General features: G+C 38.4%; 1 protein-coding gene and 1 long non-coding RNA gene across 2 annotated transcripts in view; one reads left to right on the plus strand and one right to left on the minus strand.

The window, feature by feature from the left end:
• Positions 1-977: 977 nt before the first annotated feature.
• pkn1a (protein kinase N1a) overlaps positions 978-12,021 on the plus strand; it is a 61,935-nt gene continuing 50,891 nt past the window's right edge. Inside the window, exon 1 of the mRNA XM_044115412.1 lies at positions 978-1,870. Within this exon, the coding sequence (XP_043971347.1) occupies positions 1,850-1,870 (21 nt within the window). The 5' untranslated portion in view covers positions 978-1,849. The remainder of the gene's footprint in view (positions 1,871-12,021) is intronic.
• On the minus strand, positions 11,213-11,572 carry LOC122830226. Its single transcript, XR_006370496.1, has 2 exons — positions 11,355-11,572; positions 11,213-11,276 (listed from the first exon to the last, which is right to left on the minus strand). It is a non-coding gene; the product is annotated as an uncharacterized LOC122830226 (long non-coding RNA).

The raw sequence follows: 12,021 nt of genomic DNA on the forward strand, positions 1-12,021 counted from the left end.
AAATGGTTGAATTTCAACCATTGCAAAATTGCAAAATCAACACCAAACAGTGAAACATCATCTTCTGGGATTAAATATTTGTCAAGGTGGATGAAGTTAGTTACAACCCAGATTTTGGGTCGAATCTGGAGATTTTGGGTCAGAACTGGGATTTTGGTCTGTCTGACTTGACAGATCAGCTTAGAAGCTTAAGATAAAGTTTTGCTTTTAAAATCACACCCACTCTTCTAAAAACATCCACAAATGATTTACTACTCCCTACACCATATGCATTATTTTGTGATTAATTGTGTGTTGTTTTGTTTAGTTTTTTCTTGCCTCAACTTAATTTTTCCTATTAAAAACAGTTAATTCGCTTTGAAAACAAGACTGTCACCCCTTGCACCTTTTTATTGACTAACTTTTTTTTGTTTGTTTTTACTTCAAACTATCTTATTTTAATTTTAATGAACCTGTAAAGGGTTTATGCATCATTGGAAGTGAAAAATGGTTTTCTCTTATTTTTTATGCTGTACAAAAAAAGAGTATTTATGGAAGAGGATTAGGGGCAATAAGAAAAATGTTACTTTTATCTCAGACTTTTTTGACCATAGTCACAGTTCGGAGAAAAATTTCTTAATTCAGTCTCAGAATTCTGACTTTTGTCAGAAAAAGTTAGAATTCCAAAAAGAAAAAAATATTGTTGAAAGAATAAGACTTCTGAGAGAAAAAAAATTAAAAAAAGAAAGAAAAAAATCCAAGAGCATAAGGAATTCTGACTTTGGTAAAAAAGAAAAAAAAAAAAAAAAGAAAAAGAAAGAAAAGAAAAGTCAGAATTCCGAGTAAAAAAGGCCGCAATCTTCTTCCGTACATATTTCATGGCTGTATATTTTGAGTGTCCTGTCACGCTCAACAGTTGCTCGCATAAAGGTTGCCGTTGGCAACGGTCGCTCCTCCGGGTCACCTGACACACCCGGGCGCGTTCCCACCACCCCTCTTTGGACCAATCAGTCTACGGTTCAGTCTACTGTCGGGCGCGCGCGCGAGTGTGTTAGCTCTGTGTTTGTACTGCAGCCCTCTTCACACACAGTCGCTCACAGGCTGCTGTAAGGTTGGAAAGCGTTGTGCCTCACAGTCCGGGTCTTCCTGCTCCAAAACAAAGAAAAGCGCCCTCCGTGCTGCCCGACTTTAACCGGATCCCGTGTGACATTTGACGGACACTCTTGCTTCTTATTTCCCCTCATTTTGCTTGAGCGATCGGCTTGTGAAGGGGCTGACAGGCGGCTTCTTTCCCCTTTTCCCTCTTCTTCTTTGGAGGCATGTGATACATCCAGGACACTGAGGCGGGTTTCACGGATGTTACAGGGAGAACAGGAGGAGGAAGGAGGCTTTTCTTTCATTGTGGATGCGCCTGGCTTTTCTCGGGGCACTAGCTAGCTGTTGCATGGCAGACACGTTAAAAACAGGATGGACATTGAGTCTGGAGCTGAAAGGCTTTATTTTAACGTTGTGACGTGAATTATTTTTAACCCCGCACTGACAGTTGCTTTTGGGTTTTTTGTTGCTCTTTTTTGTGAGGTGGTGGCTAAACGCTGGTCAAACACCCCGGGAAGGAGCAGCTCAGGCGCGGCCAGGCGAGCCAACAATGCGGATTACCTCCTGACTGTTTGCCTTTGTGTGCTCACACTGCAGAAAGTTTCAGATAAAAAAAACTCGCGGGACGAACAGCCACTACATCCTCTGCCACTCAGTTCATTGTCTCGGAAAGTAGACACCGTGTCACACCGTGGGGGGCTGTAATCCTCACACGTGAGCGGGATCTCTGTGAAGCCGCGTGGAGACTAGAAAAGACCCAACAGGGACAGCAACCATGGCGAACGACTCTGTCCAAGTAAGTTCACACCAACAGGGTTAAGCGTCCTGCGACCTAGCATCTGATTCGCAGCTTTTTGATTTTAAGAAAAGTAAAACAATCAATTGATCAGGTTCATCTTCAATTGACCTGGTCTAAATGGCAAAAGTAGATTGAAACCACATCCTTTTTTATTTTGTTGTGACGTATTAGCGTAGGTGAACAATACGGTGGGTCTAGTTGCATTGCAGCATCAGTGGTATATTTTTTTTTTTGCTGTGGAAATTGCGTCTAAATATTGAACATTTACCAGAAATATCCCTAGAAATGTATGTTTCATGTTGGAGTTTTACAGCTTTTGTCCCACTCCTGATCTCACAATCCAATATGGCCGCCTGGCTAATAAAACTTGATTCCACTGACCAGTACTCTGGATCTCCCTCAGAGTATTATAAGTCATCAGACTTTACTTAGGCTTTACTTACACCCCCAACAGGCTAAGAAAATGGCTAATAAATGTTTATTGTTATATTATAGTTTTTATTTTATATACACCAGTAAAAGTGCTACAAAGACAGGTTAAGGAGTCTCTTTGGTGACATGGTTGGAAGCATATTGTCAAATTTTCTGTCAACCTCAAAACTTTTTTAACACAAAAACACGCCACCTCTACCATGGGTCGGTGTGGTTCAGTGCATTATTTTATGATTCATATTCAGAAGAGCATTTCCATAGCCAGTCATACTAGTGCGACTACAAACTAAGTCCATTGAATTATATTTAATGTTTGTATTTACAATACTTTCTAACTAAATAATGTCAGAATTTGAGTTTCACCAAAGCAGCCTGAGAATTGTCGGTGGTACTTGTACAACAGTTCAAGAACCTGCGTGATTAATTGAATTTTTGGTTTTTAAAGATTAAATTTTTGGAAAATCTAGATTTTTTCTTTTCCCCCCATCAGTGCACTCCTTTGGTTTCCATTGTTCAGAATGATGTCAGCACTCCCAGTGCCTATCATCCTTTTTGACAAGCGCTTTTTACAGCTTCTGTTAATTTGGACTTTGAATTCAGGTCAACTGTACAATGAAGTGTTAGGGCTGTGCTAAAATATACATATTTTTAAATCTATGAAAATAAAGTTATTGTATTACCAGAATAAAGTCATAATTTTACCAATGAGTGATGACAACTCCAACACAAAAAATAATTGTTAAAACGAGGGATGTTGATCATCTTGTGAAGATAATACTTAGTAAGAAATTGAAATCCGGTACTTGGCATCAAATTAGCAGCACTTTAAAACGATTGTGCAAATGACTGAATCTCTTGAAGAAAGATCAACAGAAACTGAAGTTGTTACTTCAAATTCTGATGTCTATTAAAGCTTTTTTTTGTCATTAAAACAACTTTTTTTCCTGGTAAAAAATAATCTTTTTCTGCTAATAACATAATAAATAAACATTCTTGCAACTTGTCCCAAATACTCTGTTGTACAACTCAGAGAAGGGATGTTTGATTTCTGTAATTTCCTTTTTGGAAAAGATACTGAGCAAAAAATCTAATAAAATTTATTAGAAAAACAATTTATATTTAATTTTTTAGCCACATCTCCCATTTCTAGCCCACTCAGATTGTGCAGTGGGCTGAACAGAGTCACCTTGGTGTTGTCCTGTGTTGCTCATGCTCCAATGCGGCCTTCCCGTTCACTTTGTGCTCTCAAGGTTTTCTGTGTACTGATGCAGAGGTTAAAGGCAGGCACAATACTGGTATTTGGGGTGAAACCACTCAAGTTTCAGCCACAGTTCACTTTGAGTGCATCTTCCAAGAATTAAAGACAACCATGCTTCTCCAAAAACAGCTCGGCAACATTTAGATATCTGGATCTCCATATCCAGAGGCATGTTTAGCTGAGGTATCATTCAAGTGTTGCAGGTTTACTCTGCAGACATGCGTCTCTGTGTGTAGTTCAGGAACATCAATGCTGCTTCGCTGAATGAAGCAGGAGGCAAGTTGGCCTTTGTGTTTTCTATAATTAGAAGCAGCCCATTGTGGAAAGGGGAAACGTGCAAAAAATGCAGAAGAGGGAACAAAGTGATGTCGGCTGCAGCACGGAGTCACTCTGCTGGTGTGCTGGGTGGATCGGCGCATGGTATGTGTGTGTGCAGAGTTATTGCGTCACCAAATGTTGACTAAACACAACAGTTGTTTGCTCACTCTAGTTAGTTCACATACACCTTATCTTTCCAGCGTTACAGCCGATCCTGTCTCGTCTTTGATGTCTTTACTACACTCTGTTGAAAACCCTTTAATTCAGAAAGATTTCATTTAGTTTTCAGCCACAAACACAAACATATGTCAGTGGTAAAACAACTCTCCTTGTTTATTGGCCTGCCTTTAGTGCGGTATGTTATATAGCTGCTTTGAAAAGCTTTTAAAGGCTCAGTTCCGGATTTGATGCCTTGATGTAAAAGTGGAGTTGCGCCTGTTGTTGGAGCTCCTCATATGGAAAACAGCTGAGATGTAAAGTATTTGCCAAGCTGATACAGCCACTCTATACTTGCCTTCTCCTTTAGCCACATCTTTATATCAAAGTCTCAATGTGTGCCTTACCATGCAATCAAGATATGACTTCACGTAACAAGACATCTCTTTTAAGGGGTTGGGGATATGGTTTGATGTTTTATCACAATATTTTGTGTTACTACTGTGATAACGATGTAAGTGACAATGAGAACAATTTAATGCTTCTTTTTAGGTAACTGTATGACAGACTATGCGCCACATAATGGCAAATTTTGGTGGACAACAAATTGTCCTGGAGATTATTATAATAAATATAGTCATTTTGAGTCAAATTTCAACTAATATAACAATAATAATGGTATATTAATGCAATTATACCCACTCAAATATATAAAAAATGATATCTAAAGAATACATTTTCACTGGAACTAGAACAAGTTTTATGTTAATTCACCTACACCTACTCAAAGTAAAAAGAAAACACTTTAATTTCTAAACAGTATTTAAGACTGGAAGTGGAAGATATTTTAAATATACAACATAAGTAAAATATACTACAGTATTGAGTCTCTGTAACTGAAATTGCATTTGGAAAAATATTCATTCAGCTTAGACAGGAAAAACAGAGAAAAGCAGCAGTCTGGACTATTGCTAAAAAATAAAATAATACAAGTCCAAACTAACTACTTTATGCTGGGCATCAAAAGTTTGCAGTGTTTATCAAATTCCAGCTTTTTAAATATATATATAAGGGGAGCTTCTCTAACGATTGTTTTCCAATTGAACATTATTGGGCTCATTTTAATTTATCTTGCAATTAAATGACTTATTGCTTATTGTGACAGACCCATGTGTCACAGCAATAATAGCTTCACAAACACTGTTATTTAAATACATTCATATTTGTAAGATGTTAACTTAGGACACTATTAATAAAACTAAGTGTGACTTATATCATTAAACTACAAATCGAACCTGAATTAAATCGTACTTTCAGATTTACTGATGCTTTCATTGGATAAACAGTGGAAGCAGTAAAACTAACAATCCTGACAAAACGGACTGTTTTTAATTGGAATTTATCATAATGACAAAATTCTTACCGTGATGAGGAATTTATCACAATAAACGATAAACGATACAATAAATAATCACCTGTACCTCTTTGGCTCCTATAATGTTACTGCAATATGTCTAAAGGTTTGTTGTCATAATATAAACTGGGGATCTGAAGGCTCCAGGGTGCTGGTGTCATTTTGCATTTCAGTGCCAACACAAGGCTGATGAGAAGGTGACATTTTCTTGTTGGACCGGTTCTGATCAGACTGGACAGCGACGCTGTGACAGATAATTTTGGGCTTGCCTGTGTGGTTGTGTTTGACAGTTTCCTACCTTGTGAAAGCCTCAAGGGTTTGTGTAATTATATTAGCTAGGGCTGCGCGATCATGGCATAAAAATGTAATCTAATATTTTTTTCATACCTGATATTATTTTCTTGTTTTTTTTTTTTCTCTAAAAGAAACCACAAATGAAGGAAAAAATTTTCAAATACGGACCTTTAATTTAATCGTTCCTTCTGTGAGTTGTACAATGGAGTTCTTAGTTATGAGAATATAGTCATTATATTAGCAAAATAAAGATGGAATTTTATCAGAACGCCTTAAAATGACCAAGTTACTACAATTTCACATATGATTAGTCTGATTTGAAAAGCTTCATAAATAAAATCAGTAGTAGTAAATGTGGTTTTGAATCTCCTTGAATGATTTTGTTAAATTGTTTAAGAAGAAATCTGTAAGGGGAGCAAATACATTTTTACAGCTCTGTAACTGGTGGGTAACTTTATGGAGTGTTTAAACATGAAGCAGGCCGAGAAAGACCATTTATTAAATAGCCCCCAATAGAGCCTGACTGCGTCACACTTCCTCAGAAAGGTCAAAGGGCAGACAGGAATGGAATGGAGAAGACAGATTTCCCTTTTTTTCTCTCTTTTTTTTTTTTTAAATTATGAAATATGAGATTGGCTCAGTGAAAGTTGTTGCTTTCAAGAGACATACAAATATAACGAGCGTTATACACATACAGAGTCGGATACTCCTAGGAGTCCATAGGAATATTTCCCATAAGCCTCACCATGACGTAAAGAGACAGCTATGCACACAAAGTGGGGTTTCTCACTGCTGCCTCAAGGCCGTGTTGGCAGACGATCCAAAATAATAGATCAAAAAACCTGTGAGGGAGAACAGACAGCAAATACATTCCTCACTGTCAAACTTGGTCTTCTCAGTTTAATAAACACATAATCATTTTGGCTTCTAAAACATACAGAATAAATGAACATCATTAACAGATGTGTAACGATACCTGAAACCTTCAAGATGAAGCGCAACATTGACTTCACAAGAATAAGATGAGATATTAATATTAACCTTAAAGAAAATTTTAAAGAACAAAGCTAAAAAAAAGGCCTTTATTCTGCATTTTTTAATTTTTTTTGTGACAAACTCAACTTTTCTTTTGATCTCTTCAAATTGTAGAACGTCGTTTCAACAAGGGCCGAAACGATTAATCGGGATTTATCGTTTGCTTAAATAATCAACTAATTTTTATTTTTTATTTTTTCCCACCGGGGGTCTTTTTGTGGGCTCTAGTGTCCCTTATACAATAGTAGGCTGACAGGAGAGGGGGATGGAGAGGGAGGAAGACATGCAGCAAATGTCGCCGGGTCCGGGAATCGAACCCCCGACGGCCACGTCGAGGACTGAAGGCCTCCATATGTGGGTCGCGCTACCTTCTACGCCACCACAGCACGCCCATAATCAACTAATTTAATAATAAATCATTAACTGGAGTATACAGACTCAAAAGGCGATTTGCTGAAAGAATAACATACTCAGAGCAGTAATTAAGCCAAAACTGTACAAATATTATATGCATTCTACATTAAAGATAAAAAAACCCTTCCTGTCTGTATGCCTTTTATTTAGAAAAATCTGATTAGTCATTAGAATAATCAATTAATGGGATAAAAAAAAAAATTGCCGCATTCTTAAGCCTCTTATGCAAATTTGTATTCACATTGTTTGAGGAAAAAGTAGGGGTTATTGCCATTTCAGAATTACACAATAATATCACAATGTTATTTTTCCTAATATAGTCAGGCATATTTTTTTTGTGTCAATGTCAAGGATGGCAAAATTGAAGAAAAACAAACATGACCCAACTTTGGAACTAAATAAAACTTACTTTAATCCCTTGTGAATCTAAGTGCAGATTTTATTTTATTTTTAAAGTTTCCCTCTGTTTTTTGGTCAGCTGCTTGACCTGTTGTGGAGTAGCTTCAACCGGCTAGTTGACGATATGTTTGTAAGAAAAGAGTAATAGAGCATACTTTATCAGTTTGAACTGGAGATTTACCAAAATGAAGCAAAGGCATCAACTTATAAATCAATGTTGATGCATGATTCCGAAGGCGGATGACACCTTTAATCCAAGCATCCCTGCAGAAACTGATAGGGCGGCTTTGTTTGTCAGACTCCCGGATGTTTCAGGAGATATTTATCCGTCGATCCCTCATTTTTTAACACATTTTGCCTGGTTGACTTCTTGAAAAGCAGCACTGTTGTCAGATGATTGCAGCTCAGATGAGAGACGTATTGATTCGGGGGGCAGTGGTGGGAGTGAAGGAGGCTGCCGTGCCGACGATGAGGCCCTACAGGCGCAGGAGCACAATAGTTTGTATTGTCTGATAGTAAAAGCCCAGATCACATTCAGTTCACTGCGAGTTCATTTTCCTCTTCCTGTCTGTGTCATGTTGGTGACCACACCCTCAGAAGCCAACCCAGCTCCCAGCGTTGTCACGGTTAGACTGTCTAGATACTGGTGACAGGAAATCTTGTGTTGATTTCATGCTTTTGTTGTCGTTGGTCAATCTCCTTAAGCTTTTTGTTGTTTTTACTTTGCAATTCACATCTTTCCCTCACTTGAAAATTCCCCAAAATTCCCATGACCTCATGGCGGCATACCCTAGCATTCCAGTTTCAGATGCACCCCCCTCTACTTTCTCCGCCCCAGACATATACTGAATCCAAAAATATAACATCCTCCTGTATCACCACTGGAAACCAGCAGACGAGGAGGATGGAGGAGAGCAAATGGGTCAGGGTGCGTCACCCAACCAGACATTTTCCAAAAATGTCATCTGTTTGGGTTTTTCAATCCCAGAAGGGGATTCGGGCTTTACATGCTGAGGTTTTGTCTTTATAGTTGCACATGGTTGCTTTTTGCTGCTGGAAGTTTTACTGTAAACGTGTTACTTGTAAAAAGTCCAAACTTTTCCAGATTCATCTATACAGAGCACAAAGAAGGAAAGAAAGAAGGAAGGGAGGCGAGACAGAGAAGAATGGATGAAAGCAATGACTCAAAGAAGAGAGAATGGAAGTACACAAGGACAGAGATGGAAAAAAGGAAAAGGAATGATGCCAGGAGGAAAACCATTAAGAAATACCAGACAGGAAAGGAAAGCAGGAGATGAGGAAAGATAAGGAAGGAAAGGTCAAAAATATGGCAAGAAAAGATGTGAAAATAAGGGAGAAAGGACACGAGGAGAGTAGGACAGAAGGAAAGAAGCATGGACACAGTGTGGACTAAAGTCTGGAAGTACAAATATTACCATATTTTTCAGACTACAATTTGCCCTTTTTTTGTCATAGCTTAGCTGGTTTTCCTCTTCATGTAGCGACTTGCACTCTTGAGCACTGTACATATGGAAAATACGGTATTCCAGGTGTCAATTTTCTCACATAGACACAAATTTCCAGGTTGTGTAGGAACCCTGTGTACATATAAGCACAGTAAGTCCCTCTCCCTCGCTTTTCTTTTAGCCCTCATCCTCATTACGCCGGTGCCAAGCGGCCCGGGGCAACATGCATCGATCCCATCCTTCAGCTCCCAGTTCGGCCGTCCAGTTTAAACAGCCACTCGGTTAAGTTGATGCTTTGTGAAGCTGTTAGGGAGCCACAGCTTTAAATGTCTTTAGAAAGTCTGATATCTGCCACAAACCCACCTAACATTGTGGAAGGGAAGATTTCTGAGGGGGTAGTTGCTTGACTTTCAACGCATTTTTGAGTGAAAATTAGTTAATAGCATTAAGCTTTATCACGCCATCAAATTGGACTAAAAACTGGCATGTTCCCAGTTGGATTTTATGTCAAGTATTTGTTGTCTGACTGCAGGACTAAAGGAAGCGTTGAGTTTTGTGTCCACCTCCCACCAAGCCAGCTTGTGTTCCCATTATTCTCCCCACATTGTAGTGTTTGAGTCATGACTGTTCCCCCTCAGCAGGGGGTCAGCTGGTAAACACCTCATTAGCAAAGCAGCACCAGAACCCTTAATGGATTTAACTAGGCCTAATTTGTTTAACAGAAAGCAGAAAGTACCAACTAACAACCTCTTTTTAACTCAAGGATGACTGTTTGAGTGTTTATTGATTTTAGTTTAAATGTTCTGAATTATTTCCAGAAGTAGTCGATGTAATTGATGGTATGAGAAACCGTGGCGTTTCTTTTTTCTCAACCATGACACGAGAGTATAAACATTTCAAGTTTATAAATCGTTTTAGCAGTGGAGTTTTTTTTAAGTTTTTTTCATTCTTTTAACTTGAAACAGAAACCCAATGATTTTTTGCTCTTCCTCCATACCGACTATTGTATATGTATTTACTTTTATGCATAGGCTAAAAGCAAATATCAAAACTATGAGCTAATTTCACAAAACGTATTCAACACCAGGCTGCTTAAGCCTGTTGCAATAAACAATAAATCAGTGAATTGCATAATAAATTAAAACGAGCTTGATCATTTGTATTTGCATTATTATTTTTTTCTTAGCTCTGTCTTTCTTCATAGAGTAGATGGGGAAAAAATGCTTCCGATTTGGTTCATTTGTCTCAACTTGCTCCTTTGTTTACATACTTCAGGATTCATTTTATTTGTTGGTGTGGCTGTTTTACTTATTTTGGATGTTTGAAACGTTTTCCAGTTTGTGTTGAATGTTTATGAGAAATTAAAGTTTATGGACCTTTGAGAGGGTGTACTTGCATTGTTATGCCATTACCATTGGTTTCAAAAAACAATGACTACCAATTGCAATAACTTATGGGATAATTTATTGTCCAGCAAAATGTATTATTGTGAGAGGCCTAGAGCTGCATTATATTATTTTAGGTAAGTATTATTTTCTTAATTCATTCTTTCTTATCTGTGGTTCCATAACTTTCTGTCAATGAAGAAGTGCAGATTATTTCCACCCAGCCCCTTCAGACTAGTGGCAGTCAGATAACTGGTGGAACTGTGCATCTGCTGAGCTCATCACTTGAATTACTTTACTTTACTTTGAATTACTTGTCAGTCACTCTCAGTTGTCAGCTACAGTTGTGAGCGTAAAGTGATCCACCATGTTGTCCATCTGTTATCTTTCCCTCCCCTCCTTTCCCTTGTAGCCTCTCTTGCTTTCCCTCCTCCTGCTGTCCAGGCTGTGCAGCAGCTGCTCTCTGTCCCTGCTGCCTCTGCAGACCTCTTCTCCATGTTTACCACTTTGACTGGTTGGACCTCTGGAGCCGTCCTCCAGTGGGAATATTTACAAGGTGGACTTTTTTCACTTCATGCTGACTAAACATTTGTTGACTAAAGGCGACTAGTAATAAATTCAGTTGTAATTTGATGGGTTTTTTATTTTTAGCTCTATTATTTTATATTTTAAGACATACTTTTTGAAAAGAGAGTGAGAAGGATTGTAATGAAGGTTTTCATTATTTGTATAAAAACACTTAAAAGGGGTTGAATGATGAGACAAATACAAATTGAAGTATTTTATTGTTTGTGTTTTGTCCAGTGGCACCTCAGCTGGAACTGATGGTGTCCTGTTAAAATAAAACAAACAAATGGATGGGTTTTGTAACTGTCTGAAATACACTGAAATGTTTGTAGAAATGGCTTACCTCTGTCTCTTCCTCTGCAGGGTGTTCAGGCTAAAAGATTCCCCGGGGGCCTGAACACCTTATAAAGGTTCCGGAAGAGACCAAATGCAGATGGAAGAGGGGGAGCGATGAAACTATGTATTTTAGAAGTGTAATGATTGGATTTATATTTATAGAAAGGTATTTTAGAAATGAAATGGCAGCTTAAAAATGAAGAGTGTTGTTATGATTATGTTGAAGATTTATTTGTTTTGTCAAGATTGTCTGTGTATAGGTATTTTGTCCTACCCTGTTTCTTGGTGGGGTTGTTAATGGGAGCAGCCAGGAACTATAAAAACCTGTATGTTGGCCACATTGCAGGTTAGTAGGTGTGGCTGCTGCTGAGACCCATGGCCATTGTAAGCAGGATTGTCTCTATGTTAAATGTTGGAGAATAAACACCTGGTTGGTCTGCACTATTTCTCTGCCTCAAGACTCCTCTGTAAACCAGCCGCTAAGGGCCATCCTAACAAGTATTCTGAGATCTTTGACGGCAGTCCAGGCGTCCTTCATCAAAGTTTGTCTTGAAGGGTGTGTGCTCGTCTTAGTGCCGTTTTGTTTGCGTCATAAGCGGGCACAGTGGCTTATAGATTATAAATAGGGCATGGGAGTTATTAACGTCCCCTTCACAAACAATCCAGCACATTAC

This window comes from Gambusia affinis, linkage group LG04 (assembly GCF_019740435.1).
Source record: "Gambusia affinis linkage group LG04, SWU_Gaff_1.0, whole genome shotgun sequence".
NCBI lineage: Eukaryota > Metazoa > Chordata > Actinopteri > Cyprinodontiformes > Poeciliidae > Gambusia > Gambusia affinis.